The sequence below is a fragment of the Lepidothrix coronata genome, unplaced genomic scaffold (assembly GCF_001604755.1).
Source record: "Lepidothrix coronata isolate B3197 unplaced genomic scaffold, Lepidothrix_coronata-1.0 Scaffold2, whole genome shotgun sequence".
Classification (NCBI taxonomy): Eukaryota; Metazoa; Chordata; class Aves; order Passeriformes; family Pipridae; genus Lepidothrix; species Lepidothrix coronata.
In genome coordinates, this window is record NW_016690182.1 from 1,760,547 (window position 1) to 1,776,693 (window position 16,147).

Consider the following 16,147-nt stretch of genomic DNA (forward strand, 5'->3'; position numbering starts at 1 on the left):
TAGAGATAGCTCAGTATTGGAAAGTCCTCAAGATCCTTGACTGGGAGTTATTATTTAAAAATTAAATTTGTCATTAAAGGACACGTTGCTAAGGGTTAAATGGAAAGAAGAAAAAGTCAAAAATATATATGGCATCCTATTTTCCATGATTTTATGCTTACATTATTGAGTTCAAGCAAGGGGAATTACTTCTACTGGAGAAACTTCTTAGGAAAAGAGCAGAGTTAGGCTCAATTAGTAAAAAGCTCTTATATTCACACACTATATATAGCTGTGCTGCCTTCAAAACAGTGCTGTGAACACCTGCCACTGCTGTTTGCTGCCTGCCTTTTGTCGTGCTGCCTGTGAGCTGCCTGGCTGTGGTTTCACCCTCGCTGCTGCAACCGCCAAGGGCTGATCTGTGAGCACCTGCACCAGCCCTGGGAAGGGGGGGCACTGTGGGGCAGGGGGTGAGAACACCAGAACCAGCAAAAGACAAAACCAGCCCCACAAAGGCTGTGCTGGGAGGCAGATCTGCCCAGGAAGGAACAGCACGGCCTCACTTGCAGGCAGGGTAAAATCTGTTGGTGAATACTCAGGGGCATTAAATTAGCTCTAGTCCTGATCCTGATTTTACTGATTTCACCCAGACACCACCCTTGTACCTGAGCCTATGTACAAAACACTGCAAAACATGTATTGTAAGTGGCAGGGGAAAATAAAGGGCTATCTATGACCTCTGCTTATTATATGTTGTGTTCTAAAATCTAGTGATTTAAACCTCCTGTTCATTAATGCTTCAAGCCAAAAGCATCCTAATGGCATAAATATGCCTTAATTAATTATGACATTCTACAGTTTGCTTTATTATTTGCTGCCACTGTAGAGAGACAGGGTCATATTCTCAATTATTTGAATAAACGGTATTTATTAAAATCAAGATTTTTTTTCCCCACACATACTTGTTATGGAGAACATCCCCTCTCCTTAATCTTATGATTCTCAATATACTGCCCATGTGAATAATAGTCATCAAGACATCTTCCATTTAGTAAGATGACAGGAATATTTAAAAATGTAGCAGGTGGGAAAAGTATTTTCTGCTTTTCTTTTTGAAAAATTGTAAGTCTCCTGCCTTCAAAATATTTGGCAGAAATGTTCAGCTTTCAAAAATGGAATTTGAAAATGTTATCCATTTAGTTGCTGAAAAAAACGGCAAATTTTGAATAGAGCCAGAATTTTCAACAAACTATTTCAGGGCAAATATATGCTATTTATAAGGAAGTGTTTGTTTATCATGTACATGTTAGAAGAATCTAAATATCTCATACAATTAAATAAACTTAGTCCACTTAAAATGCAAGCTATTGTTCTGTTATTCAGTAAGATATGGTGCCAGTCTTTTCAATATAGTTAGTTTTGTCATTTTACCAGCATATTAAATATATTTTTGACTTGCATTTTGGTATTGTTTTACCTAAACAATGAAAGCCAAAGCTGGCAATCTCCTCTATTGCCATACATATGTTTCCTGCTTGGAACAAAATGTGAAACTTAATTCACCTATGTGCCAAGCCACTGGGGCAAAGCCAGGTTTGTAGAGAGATTATTTTTCTTGTTTAAACTTGTAGGAGAAACACATACAGGCTTTCAGGCCTTTCTGAAACTCAAAAAAGTCACAAACCTGAAATAGAAATAGCAACCTTATGGAGAGGGAGGGTGAAAATCTAATTTCATGTTCATCTGTGTTGTGTAATTTCTTAAACCATATTTTCCACAGGCAGTCACAGTCTGTCCTTCCCAGTGTTTGCATTAACACCGTTAATTTTTTTGTGAATAGATTCAAAATGGTAAGGAATTGCCACACTGTGGTAAAAGGACACAGGGTCAAATAATACAAGACTGAATGTGCTGCTGAAAGCATTTTAGAAAGAGCAGTGCCCCAGTCCTGCAGCTCTTCATACACGTGCACCCTCCAGGCACAGCACCAGGCTCAGAGCAGAAAAGGGGACCTTCTGAGCCCGACAGCCAAGGAGAAGTGGCACTGCAGGGAAAGGAGATTGTACCTTGGTGTTCAAGGAGAATGGGATTAGCCACTAACCTGTGGCCTTTCCAGACTGAACCAACTTTATTTAATGAAAATGCAAATCATCCATTGCAAATGTGTTGCGGTGTGAAAGTGAATTTACCGTGAAATTAGTTTCAGATGGGGAGAACCAGCTGAAATTTTTCTCAGTATTGTTTCTTACAGTCCTTTTAGGCACAGCTTTCCCACTGCCTGCAGTGAGAGCTGCAGAAGCCAGGAGTGAGCGCTGGAGGGATTCATCCATCAGGTTTCCCTGACATTTGGTAGTCTTGCATCAGTTAGTTCTTGTTGAGTATACTCTGAACCACCCACAGTATTTTATGATTATAGTTCTCAGGGGGTATTTTTCTCATCATTGGTCACAGTTTACAAACGGGTTTCCCCTCCTGGATCTCTTGAAACTGTGTGATTCTCCCTCTAAAGTACTTATAACTACAATCTGCTTATTTTCCTTGGTTGTAACCAGAAAATGCATTTATTGTCTTGCAATATGGAAAATTTGATGCAAGTAGAACAGAGACACTCTAACCAAACCTGAAGAAGATGGGCTTGATCCTCTCTCAGTACTGCCCTTCCCATCTGAACAAGTGATTAAAGTTTAAGATGTAACATACCGGATCAAGATGATAATATATTGTACTATGTACAATTTAGAAAACCTGTAGCTACCACCCTTTCATGAATAATTATTCATTTAATAAAATAGTTTTAACTTGAGAAAAGCAAACAGTGAGTAACATCTACTCATACAATTAATCAGGTAAGGTATGCCTACATCAGTCTGGCATTCAGCTAGAGTCAGAATTTGGGATGGGCCCAGACTTTGTACTTGGCACTGATACAGGCTTTATCTGTGGCTGTGATACGCTGCAGGAGGGTAAGCAGTTCTGTCTTAGGTTAAATTGCCATTTCTTATATACTGTCTACAGCTGTTCAATGCCAAATATGTTACATCCTGCACATTCTGCAATTTACAGACGGTCTAATTCTGCTATAATTGATACACCAAATAGAAAGTTTATCAACAATGGCAAGCTTCCCATCGTAATATTATTAGGAAATTGGTGAACGTGACAAGAATATCCTCAGTGTGGACTGTGACACTCCTCTAAGTCAAATCTCTTTACATCAGCTCTCAGCTGTAACACCAGGCAGGAGGACTGAACTCTTAGAAAAGAAATGTTAGCAACGGGATAAAACCAAACTGATTGTTTCACAGGCACATGCCTTACTCCAGGGCATGGGAAAAAAATCCCAGTCATCTTCAAGGATGCAGTAACACTTCTAATCAGCATTTCTTCTTGTAAATGAAGGTGTTACTGGCTGCTTAGCACCTGTCAGGACTGAGCTGATGGGAATTCATACCTTGTGTGTTATGTTGGGAGTGAATTCATTTCCCCACCATAATGTAAGATTAACAGATAGCTCTTGAAGTTTGGGCAGTAGTGTGAGTATATAAAGGAAGTTACACACCCCGTCCCTGACTCCTTCCAGGCAAACCAGGCTGCTCTGCAAGGTTTTTACAGCCACATGAGAGGCTTGGGCAGTGGTTACAGCATGTAGCTCTCTGGTTGTGGTGTCCCACACAATCCCCATGCTGCCTCCGTGCTGACACTCCAACCTACCACATGGTCTCATTACAGCCCTGGAGTAAGACACTGTTTGGCTTTGCAGCCTCTCGGGTTCTTGGGAAGGGCAGGGAGTATTTGCCTTTAATCTGTCATTGTTCTGCTTCCACAATGACAGCTGTGGGATGCCTTGAAATACCAATGCAAGTTTGCTGTGGCGAATTTCCTGCTGTAACAACTTTCTGCAGAGTCCTGCCAAAACACTCCCTGCTCACTTTGTGCTGATAGTCCATTGTCATGCATCGTTCCTCTTACTGAGCCACTGAATTAAGGAGCTCTTGTTTGACCCTTAAATGGGGAACACATTGTCAGAGGCAAGGGCGTCTCACCAGGAAAGCAGCCTTCACAATGGCAGGAAATATCTGCCAGACAAGAGAAAAGGGAGCTGGTTCAGGGGCTGCAGTGCTTGTGTGATTTTTTGACACCTGGTCTTTGCTTCACACTTCCTGTGTGACTTGGAGCAAGTTGTTTGATCATCTGAATCACTTCTGTAATTTCTCATCAGTTTCTAAAGGAATTCAGGATGCCAGTGGGATCTAGGAGCCCATATAATTTGTGCATCTGCCCCTAAATTTCACTGCATCCCAGTCCTTAGTCCTTAGGGTGGGAACACCAACATTACCTGCCTCCCTGGTCTGTAGTAAGGATAACCCTACCAGATGTAACAAGACTCTTTGAAGACTTAAGGATATCTAAATATAATTTCATAGTACTAAGAAATAAATATCTTACAGTGTGCAGCTGGCTCTCTTTGGCACTGTAAAAGCTCCACTGAATGAAGAAGTTTCCCAGCGGTGCAGAACTCGTGTACGTGCAGAGGAGGGTGGCGTTTCCACCTGTAGTGACATTCACTGTCTTCTCAGGGACAGTCACCACAACGCCGCCGACGTGGCCTGTGGGCAGAAAGTGTGGTGAGGAGAGATCACCCAAGGAGAGATCAGGCCCTGGGAGCCATGCAGGAGTGTCTCACTCCCTGTGTTAGCAAAGGAACCCACAGGACATGTCTAGTTCTTCTCCTTTTCAGTACGGTTTCCCTTGGGCCTTGTGTGGAAATTTCAGTGATAACGAGCTGGGAGTGGGTAAAAGCTAGCAAGCAAATAAATTCCCCAGAATACCTGTGCCCTTACAACAAATAATCTGAAAAAGCAGTGTTCCTAAAGCTGTACTTGCTCTCACTTGCAGATACTCATCTTCTCACTAAGAGCTTGTGGCTAAACCGAACCTTTCTTCTGCACTTGCAGTGCTCTCCTGTGCTTGCACTCTCATTCACAGCTGTGTCTTGCCCTCTTTTCCAGCCTTTTTGGTTTTTTTTTTTTCTGTTATTCTTTTAGATGTCTGATCTCCTTCACTGTGGAGCACCATCACCTGTTGTCTCTTTCATTCTTTTGTTCTGACTGGTACTCCATGACACTGTTGGGTCTCTCAGGCTGGAGCCCAGCAGCCTTTGGCTGCTTTTCTTTTGCTAATTACTTAGCTTTTGTTTAGATTTCTTAGTGTTTACATCCAGAAGCTGTTTTTTTTCCACACCAAGCTAAGCTTTTTGAATGTGGGTTGTGGGAAGTTCTGTGATAACTTGATCAACCCTTTCTGCTGTGCTCAAAGCAGAGAGGGAGCAAACATGACCTGTGAGCCCTTCCCCATAATGTTCTGATCAGTCTTGAGTACAAAGTCATAGAAGTGAAAGGAATCAAGCACCATGTTACAGTATTTATCTGTTTCTATCCTCTCTGTAACCAGCAATGGTGACACACAGCAACAAAGCCTGAACTGTCAGAAACATGCATCTGAATTTCAGGGGGTTTGTAGGTCACTGAGCCCAGTTTTAAAGCTACTGTCTAAAGATTCAGAAGGAGAATATATTTCTTTTGAATGTGATGGAAAGCATAAGTCTTTTTGAGATTTCTGTGCAAAACAGGCAAGTTGAGAATTTCATCTTATAATAATATTCATGTGGGTTTATTGCACGTATTAATGATAGAGGTAAAACATGTAAAATATTCTTCTCAATGTAATATCTGTGCATTTTATGTTCAGGTGCTGCTTTTGAGAGTTTAAGCAGAACCTCCAGTAATACCAAATGCTGAAATTATCAGCCCAGTGAGAGAAAACATTGTTTAAAAAGCAAACAATCTATTTTGATATTTTTAACCATATAAATACTGCAGATTTTTCAGTTGCTACAGTATGCAAGCCTATCTGAACTCTGGGTACTATTTTCCTTTTTTGATGGCTTCAATAGTAAAAGCTCACTGCAAGGAATAAAGGAGTAATCTACTTTCCGTGTTGATGGAGCTAGGATGAGAATTAGTGGGTTTAAACTACAACAAGATTTATATTATATGTGACGACAGTCTCCCAGGAATGGCTGGAGACTGACCTAGATGTGTCAAACCTGCCTTGGGGAAAGAAGGGATCCCAGGGCTGACTGCCAGTCCTACTTGTCTTTTGAGTTCACAGCAGCTTAATCCGTACTGAGATCCAATATAAAAGCTGTGTCATATTATTTTAGGTATCTCAGTTCACAGTTCTCAGCTTTAAGCATTAGTGTTGGCCAGAGGATGATAGTTTCTTGCCACACAGTTTACACGTATTTATTTTCTGCCCTTTGCAGGATTAAAGCCACGGTCTTGCAACACAGTGTCGTTCTACTGAAAACATCCATTTTCCAGTCATCTGCTCCAAGTATTTCCTTTATAATTCTGTGGTTTTGGAGTCAGGAGTGCCACAGAGCCTGACAGTTTTAAGCTTTTCCGGCAGAAATGAATTTTTAGCATTCTAGTTTCCATAAAACTGTATATTTTGAAGAAATACAATTAATTGAAATAGGCTTCACTCCAGTGAAAAGATAAAGTCAGAGCCTGTAAGACTGACCTTGTCCAGTGAGCTATTTAAAGCCAACACTAATTGCAAGATGGAGCTTTTGACTGACAGTGGAGTGAACTGGACCCACAGAGCCTGTTCCCTCATCACGGATGTTAATGGGAGTTTCGCTTTGCATTTAGTTCACTGTTTACAGTTTCTAACCCCTAATCCCATTTCAGGCCTTTTGGTTTAAATGGTAAAAGTGCATGAGTAAGAACTAGCTCAGTGAAAAAAGCTAGTGTGAACATGACCACAACTTGTTTAGAACAGTTGATCCATGTCTTTCACTCATCAATATTATGGTAAGGCCTTTTCCTTCCTACAGAGAAAGTCTTTGCAGTTAATTTGGAATCTCCCACTTTCACTGAAGTCCTTTGCAGTGTTTAACACTCATGAAGTAAATCCAGGTTTGCTGAGCTTTTTCTAGCCACGACAGAAACCACCAGTCAGTGGCACCCATCAGTCTGGATACACTGCTAGTCTTAAATCCAGAACTTTCAAATTAGAAGACATTGTTTTGAAAAGTATTGGTACCAACTCTGAATTACTTTTCATTTCGAAGGTAAAAATCTGTTGGGTTTCTGTCTATGTGAGAGTTAGAACACTGAAAGACCAGGAGTATTAATATTTAATATTTAAAATATTTCTATGGCATCCAAACCAGATAATTCCATCTTGAAAAGAACACGTGGAAACTAACTTCCATTTTCTGTAGTGGATACAGGGGCTGTTCATCTCCATGGAACATTAGACTTAAAATGCCTGCTTCTGTATATATTAAGAGTAAAGCTTAGCACAATGAAATGTCCTTGAAACATTAATAACATATAATCTTTAATATGCCATATAATTCCTAGATTCCACAAAATTTATGTTGTCACTTAACTTCAGGGAAATCCAAAGATTATTTGCATGCTTAAAGTTAAACATCCCCCCAAATTTTTAGGTGGCGGTTGGACTGAGTCATCATTTCCCAACCCTATTACCAAGGGGAGACAAGAGCTGAATGTGGGAAAACCCAGCCTTGAAACACTTGAAAGACCCAAACGCTCCATGCAAGAGCTCTTTGCCTCTTCCTGATGTTAGAGCAAAGCATTAATCTACCAAAGCTAAAATTCTGTTCTTGAGCAAAAATCTCTTACCAGGCAATGGTCAGTTTGCAGATTTCCACAAAATGGCCTAGCAGTACAGCCATGATTTTCATTCCATCCTGAAATAAATCATCTTGAATGTTCTAGTTTGCTAGTCAGGTTCATCTGCTCTCTCACTTCAGCAAGTTCTTTAGTCCAGTGCTATTTCTATCAGTTTGTTATTCTTACCTGCGAGGACGGCAAGAATTGAAAATATCTTCAGCATCGTTGCACACATTGTCTTGACTCTAGGAGAGAAAAGAGACCAGATGCTGCTTCTGGCTTCAACTGAAACTCAACTGTTTTATTTTTTTGAGTTGGTTTTTGTTTTCCTTATCAGCTGTGTATCACCACGTCAGTGAGCTGTTTCATGCTCCTTTATCACGTGTGTGCCTTTCTCCGACTAGTGGTGTGACGGTTCACTTGAAACCATTTTGTGGGGCTTGAGCAACTAAGGGTTTTGTTAATAATAAACCTTTGAATCAGAGAACCCCAGGTTCCCCCACTTTTGCCAGGGCCCAGCAGTATTTGTCCACCTAAGTAATTCCACTGAGTACAAGAAAAGTATTTGTGGAGCTATTTAACAGTCAGTCTGATTACCAGTGTTGGAGTCAGGCCTAATATGAATAAGGAATAATCTTTATTTCCTTTTAATGCTATAATTTGTTTTCAAAAATGGGCATGTGGTGATAATACATTGGCAGTACATTTTCACTTTCAAACATATATCTTATACAGTTTTATACAGAATGATTACATTGGACTCAGGATTGCCTTCAAATTTCCGTATTGAACTCATCAATAAGAAAACATACCAAAATAAAGATCAAATAAAAGTTATCTTCTAAACGGGTAGCAAAATCTGTTTCATGCAGTTTTAATCCATGAAGTTCAATGTTACTAATTAAAAAAATGACAAGGTGAAAATACTGATTTTTACTTAATTGTTAATAGCAGATTGATATAGTGAAAAAAGCAGTGGGTGGAGGTTAGAACCTGAAGAATTAGAATAACTTAGATTTCTTTGTCCTTAATGGTTGCAAAACACCCTCTCTGCAGCTCATTAGGAACTGAAGGTGCTCAGCTTCCTTTTTGTGTTGTGTCATTTGACTGAGGCTAATTCCAAGCCCCAGGCTGCAGTGGGAGTAGCTGGCTCTGTGTGAGAGTGAGTGGCTGAAGACGTAACAGAGGGCAGCATTGCCTTTTAGATGTGTGCCTGCACCTAGGAGCAAGGCAAGTAAAATAGCCAGTGACTTTTTTCCATGCTTGTTGAAAGCATGGGTCTAGTTAATGCCTGATGATCCCATCTTTCTAGTGGCAGGCAAGGGCAGCCACCTTTTCCCTGGGAGGAGCCCTGGTATGGCATGGGAAGCCTGTTTGGAAGGTGGGGCTCAGCATCTGGCCAGGTTGGAGGGGAGAGGTATGTCCAGAGTCTCCCTCATCTCCCATGTGATGTGGTGGTACATTCTTCTGCATAGAAGTTGTGAGTTACTGGTTGCATCAGTTACTGTTGGGATCAGATTTATGGACTTAAATTAATTTTATTCTCCCAGATATTTCTGTGTGTGGCAGATGCTTGAATAAATCTCTGGACAGGTGGTAGGGTTTGGTGATATTCTTATATAGGCCATCTCCAAAAGTTTTATAAAGGATGTGTTTTCCTTATTTCTGACTATCAGCACTTCACACAGCATTCCCACAGGGCAGGCAGTGCTTGTCTTTAAGGGATGGGGAGGGCAAAATTTGGAACAGTTAAATGTCTCATGCAAGGATTCACAGGTGACCCAGAGTCCAAAAAGGAATGTGTACGTTGAAAGACTGAAATTCAAATTCAGATTTCTTCCAAAAGTTGAAAAGCATTTAGATTCACCTTCACTAAGGAAGCATGGAGTGATTCCAAGTGCACATTGCAAGTTCTCACTGGCTTTCCCCAGGTCAGCCTAAAATGGGAGCTGCTGCTGATTTCCAGTCATTTAGTTATGGATGAGCACAAATTATCTGAACATGAGACAACCTACAGACCCATTTCAGTGCTTGCCTGTGGCAGCTCCATAATGCCCAGAAGTCTGACTAGTAGCTCACAGAGCACTGATCCTTTGCAAAAGACAGCAATTTTCAAGAAGATGCAAAAAAATGTCTCCACCCTGCACAGCAAGGCAGCACCTGCACAGTCCTATATCTTTACCACAATATCAGTGTGTCCTCTAATTCCCTCTCGTTTATCAACACTGAAGTCCTTTCTCTGGCACTTAAGGCCCCTTCAGCTAATATATATATACACATATATAATGTACCCTGTTACATTCTATTTTTGCCAATTACTACATGCTCAGTCTGACAGAGAACAGAAGCCAAGAACACAACACAACTTCTACACTGATATGTGCCCATTTAAGCTGAGGACACAGGGCTGAGGTTGCCAATTACAGAGTGGGTGTAGCTCATAGCAAATGATTGCAACCATCCATCCTGTTTTACAGGGGATACCGAACACCAGGAGCATTTCCATTTGACTATTACCCGCCTGGGGCCCATTTCCCATGTCAAACCAGAGGTGTGTACCCCGACACTGACCTTCCCAGCCCTCCGGGGTTATTCTCTGTCAAGGTAATAGATGGCATCTGTCAGCTGCTGACTTTGCTTCCAGCTCATTGCTCCTGGAGAGCAGCACTGCCTGTTCAGGTCACCTTAGGAGAACTGAACACAGAAAGCAAAATCTGGTTTGGTTTGATGATTTAAGTTACAGTGGGATGACAAAGAAGCTCTTGCTTACACTGCCAACCCTCGGCTAAGAGGAGAGAACAGCCCAGAGTGCAGCAGCACAGCAACCACTTTGCCATGGGTGGAGCAGACTCTTATCTCCAGATAAAATAGAAGTGGCCAGTACCAGGAACTGTGTGTTAACAGACTTTGTGAGTCAAATCTGTGTACACTGAAACATATTCAGAAATGTTCCCTTTCAAGCAAATACCCTTGTGTTCACTCTCTAAATATGTGTCAGTCATCAAAAAATGAAGCCCAGAGGCCCACCCTGAGCAAGGCAGCATTGTCCAGACAAGCATTGCCAGAATATTTAGGAATTGCTTCTGTTGGCCTGAAACCTAATTAAAAAACTTCCTATAGAATTCCATGTTTCACTTGACAAAGCTCAGCAGCATTTCAACAGCTTTGTCTTCCTGAAATATGCTAAATCTGTAATTGTTTGAAGACACCAAACCCAGTGATTTATAAAGCTCTCTAGTTCAGTATCACAGCTGATGGCTGGGGATGAAGAGAAGTGTGTAATTAAAGATTCAAACAAGTACAGTGAAAGAGCTGCTTTAAGCCTTTAAATCCATCATTAGGTTGATTTTCAAATGCACAGTACAGTTTTCCCGCCTGTTGCACAATTGTGGTCTAAAAAAGATATTTATAAGCTTTTCTGCCTAAAAGTAAATTCATGAACTCACTGCTATTTTTAAACTTGCAGAGAGTGAAAGACTGTAAAGGTACCAATAATATAAACTCTTCCGAGGAGACCACCGTGGCTTGTCACCACAAATTAGCTTGGACAGAAATACACCTAATCCTCTGTATCCAATTCCCAGAATCAGCACAGCTTGTTATCAAAAAGCACAATTCCATTTTCTGGTAAAGGGTCTGGACTGGTCTTTTTTTATTGTCCATTTTCTCACTCTGGAAAGAAGGTCCTTTTTCCTTTTAACCATTCAAAAGCCAGCATTTCCTAGAGCAAACTCCCTGCCCAACAGGCTGTCCACTTTCTGGGGGGGAGAAGGAAAAGCACTGAAATGAGATAGAGCAGAACATTGATTGCCAGGAGATCAGAGAGCTGCAGGCCAGGCATCAGCACTTCAGGCACTCTGCCCTGGCTGTGCTGGGAGAGCTGCTCAGAGAAGAGGGCTGGGAGATCTGGTGCAGAGGGTGTCTTGGGGCAGCTGTTAATGCCCATTTTAAATATATCCCCTGTAGGGCTGCAATGGCCAGGATGGATATTCTAACATTTGCAGCTGAGGTAACTTGAACATTTTAATTGCTAAAAAATGTGGCAGTCAGTTAATTCAGCAGGATGTTGTTGAGAACATGCAGAATGCTAGACCTCTGCCATCTGATCTGGCCTATTTGACAGACACAGACGATGTAAGAAGCTTTTTTATCTTGTGTCGCTCTAGGAAGCTGCTGCCTGCTGTAGTCAAAGGGATTTGTTTGTGTACAACACATTGCAATAGAACTGTAACACCTGTACCCACAGCAGTGTGTATTTAGTTACCAAGTCCCGTGTGAAATCACTGTGAATGTAAGCACCTGGATAAATTTGTGGATCTGGCTCGGGCCTTTCTTGTTGCTGGTAACACTCCTCTGGTCTTCCCTGCCTTATGTCCTGAGAAAAGCATGAAAAAACAGAAGCAGCTGCTCGTGATGCTTCCCCAGACCTCCTGGGGATGCTGGTGTAGCATCCATGTAACCTGGAATTGGGCTGTCTTGGATCGTGCTGGACCACGATGGTGGAAGTATTGGAGGGAGTTTTGTCAAAGAAGCAGAGCGATGGTTCTGCAGCAGTTGAGGTGTTATTACAAATGGTAAGTTTTAACCCTTTGTGTGCAGGTGAGCTGAACACCACGAGTGCCCTGGCAGATGCAGGCTAAAGAATGACTTTCTAACAGAAAGTGCTACCATCAAAGAATCCATTTATGTGCCGTGGCTCAGGTGTGAAAACCAAAGCAAGCTCTCTGCTGCATGATAAATCACAGTAAAATTGTTCTGTCTTTGTACCATTGCTGTTTCCTTGGATTTGCATTGGCTGCATCACTGTTTCCCTGCATATGATTAACTCTCCTTGTTATGTCTTTTTTCCCCCCTTTTTCTTTTTCATGTGGTTTCAGAATTGAAGCTAATCAAGCAAAAAAAAAAAAAAGAAAAGAAAAATTCACAGTGAGGATCTTGGGATTAAACTGTCTGTCAACCTTATCAGAAGGAAAGGTCTTTTTTCTAATCATTGTTTGCATTTTCATAGGTTAACAATTTTTGCAACTGTTAAATGATATCGTTCCTTCAGTTTGGCAGCATTTGTTGTACTTGTCTACAATGAAAAATGCTTTCAGCTTAAGAGTGCATGGAACTGTATAATTTGTATGGTGCCTGCCTTAACAGGTATGATAATGTAATTTTAGGATTACTCTGCCAAATTAAAACCTGGCATAAAATTCATGCAATTGGGCTGAACTCTAGGCTTTCCAGCATCTGCTGCTGCCTCTGAAATGGAGGGTTCAGGTGGATTGATGTTAAAAGGATGTGTTTCGTGCTTTCAAACACACCGGTTCATGCTGTCAAATGAATACCAGGTGATCCCATTCTTTATTTTAAAAAATAGCTGATTTTTAATTCTCACTGTTTCAAGGAAATGCTTGGACATAAGAGGCCTCAGTGCTGACCTCAGCTGCTCCCTACTCCATGTAGGGAGGAATTGCTGCAAATCTCTTTGCTTTTGGCATGTTCCAGTTTAGAAAAGAGACTACAGCAGCCTGTGTGTCTGAGCATTGCTTTGCCTGCCCAGGTTTCACCTGGCTGTGAATCCTTTTCATTTTAGTTCACGTAACTGGCGGAGGGAATTGAGAAGCTCTTTCTGTGTCCAGGCTCTGCAGCTCGGCTGCCCTCTGAAGGAACCTGAGTTTAGTGAGACTGTGTGGCCTTTTTCTTGGGGAGGTGGAATAATATTTGTGTATGCCATTAATTATTAATTAATGGTTGTATAGCTCGTTTTGCCTCAGCTGCCCTTCTCCTGGCATGCGTGCCGTGGGGTCCCTGCTGGCAGCTGGAGCCTGGCTCTGCCCACTGACAGCCAGCTTCCCAGCACTGCTCCAGCACCAGCTCCTTGAGGGGGGATGTGATGGGGCATTTTCCTTGAGAAACTCTGGATTCCTGGAAGCTGAGCAGTGCCTTGGAAATGCTGCAGTTCGTTAAGGTGAGCAAGTTAATGTGAAGTGAACCAGGAGCAACTGCTTGCTTAGTGCCTTTCTTAATGAGACCTTTCCTTTTGATTCCCAGGGGCTTCCTACTGGGAGAAGGTTACTTGTTTACTGGGTTTTAATTCTCAGGAAAAATGATAAGACGCTTCCTTTCCTGCTTTGTTAATGATCTCATTAGAGTTGTCTTAATTGTTTTCATTACATTGAGTATGGCAGCACAATGATGTGATGAAGTTGTGGAGCAGAGGATCATCAATCCTGAATAAAAAAACAGTGTGGAAGACCAGCTGAGATAAACCTAAGCACTTGTTTTGTCCTGCTTTTGATTTGCTTGTGGCAGGCAACCAAAGTTATCCATCAACTAACCCTGTAGCCTGGCAGCTTTGTTACATATTGCTGTTCAAATTTTTTTGGAAGCACTTGTTATCCTTCAGTGATCAAGTAGGCAGTGAGTTTGCAAAGTGGAGGGAAGTAATGGAAAATGAAACTGTCAGCAGCCTGTACATCGTGGGAGCAGCTGGGAAAGCAATCACTCAGATGACTTCATCTCAAAATCACATGAATCTTAATAGCGTGTGGGGTGTAACCTTTGAAGAACAACTGTCTAATTCAGTTGTACACAGCAATTTGCTTCAGACGGGCTAATAAAGGCAGTGGGGCAGCCCAGCCTGGCACAGTGACATCCCTGTCACGCCTTCCCTCATGGCAGCAGGGTTTTGCAGCTGTGCAAACACATCCCGTTGGTGGGGAACCCACTGATCCGTGGTCAGTGGCTGTGGCCCATTTCAGGCCAGCCTGTGCCCCCAGCCCAGCTCCCTCACATGTGCCTACAGCCAGGCTGTGTCCTGCACATGTCCTGTGTGTGGCCATGTCCTTGCTCCTGGCTGGATTTCCCTGGGCCAGGCTGGCTGGTGCTGCAGAACCCCAGGCACCAAGCAGTGTCCTCCCACTCCATGAGGTACCCACCGTGCTGCCCACGGGCCCCTCTCATCAGCTGCCTCCCCTTGCCCAGCTGGGCTCCTCCTCACCTCTGCACCCACAGAGCACTTGCTGCAACAATTTTGTTTTGTAAACTGCCCTGTAATTCCCAGGCTCTCACAAGGAAAAAGAAAAAAGCCACAGGCTTGTATGGGCATCCCCCAAGAATCAGATTACTTTGTAAAATTCTCAGAAGTGCAGTTGGGCTCTTTTTGCTCTTTTTCTCCCCAAATATAGAGTACTGATTCTGTGCCAGAGATGATGTAAAACTCCTACTGGGTGGCCTTTGCTATAATGTTCAATAAGTGATATGTTCTTGGAGCCTGTATGAAATGCTGAAAAGCTTCCAATTCTATGAGCAGGCAGCCCCCAGAAAGAAAGAATGGCTTAAAACCTGGTTCAGGGACTTAATCTATCAGCACCACTGATGTGACTGGTATTGAATTAGCATGAGCTTTTCATTCTGCCCCTTTTCATTCTGCAGGTTAACGTCATGTATCCAGCTGGGACTGTTCTGTTGACATCTGTCACGGTCACTGTCTGCATCCCTCCAAAAAGCTGTTTTCAGTTCACTGTGATTTTAGGAGGCAGGTCACCCCCCCCTTGAGAACTGACCTGTAGCAGACCAGAGTGGTTGTACATTGCTAACAGTAATTACATGCAATTAAAATGTCTTCCTGGGACAGCAAGACCCTGACCTTCAAATGATCATTTACAGCCTTGGTTTGAGTCGTGTGGCGTCAGTGAGATGGTGCAGCATTGGAGTCAGCCACGTGCACACGTGCTGTAGAAAGTTGCTGTTTAGCCTCTGTGTTTCATCATTAGAATATGTTGTATATGGGAGACATTGACCTAAGGTGCACCAGAATTGTCAAATTTATCATGAACCATGTAATATTTCATGGTTTCCCCTAAATCTCTACCTCTGGGAGATTAATGGTGAATAATGAATGACATGGAAGGTCAGTTTCATTTGCTCTTTCTTGAAGAAAAGGCTGTTTCTATCCTTTTGATTGCATGGAAAAATCTTAAAATAGTTCCAACTATACCCTAAAATAGCAAAAACCTGAAAGGAAGTCAATGACATACATAATTTTTATTTTTGAAAAAGTATGGCCCTACTGAAGCACACAGTGACCTTGAATATGTCATCATATGGCTTTAAAAAGGATGAAAAACTATTAGCAGTTTGGACTTTAAAGCCAGCCAGGACAATGCCTCTTCCTGATTTTTCTACTTCAACATTGTATTACTACTAATAATAGTAATAGAGTTGACAATTAGTTGCTGATTTCTAGAAATACATTTATTTGAATAATATAATCTCTCTTGCAGGTCAAATGCCATTCATAGGGTGCTTGCATTTTTGCAAATGTTTCCTTTTTTAAAACATGAACTGAACAAAGGGATAAACAAATGATGTGGGAGTTCATCACAAGGGCTGGCTCTTGATGATTAAAAATTACTTTTTTAGTTGTGCTTGAGCACAGCTACATGTGACATTTTTTTATATATCTTATA

At 41.9% G+C, this 16,147-nt stretch overlaps 1 protein-coding gene across 1 annotated transcript in view; it reads right to left on the reverse strand.

The window, feature by feature from the left end:
* Positions 1-8,465, reverse strand: part of VSIG1 (V-set and immunoglobulin domain containing 1) — a 21,715-nt gene extending 13,250 nt beyond the window's left edge. Inside the window, exons 1-2 of the mRNA XM_017819121.1 lie at positions 7,875-8,465; positions 4,426-4,586 (exon numbers count right to left, since the gene is read on the reverse strand). Of these exons, the coding sequence (XP_017674610.1) occupies positions 4,426-4,586; positions 7,875-7,923 (210 nt within the window). The 5' untranslated portion in view covers positions 7,924-8,465. The remainder of the gene's footprint in view (positions 1-4,425; positions 4,587-7,874) is intronic.
* Positions 8,466-16,147: the final 7,682 nt, after the last annotated feature.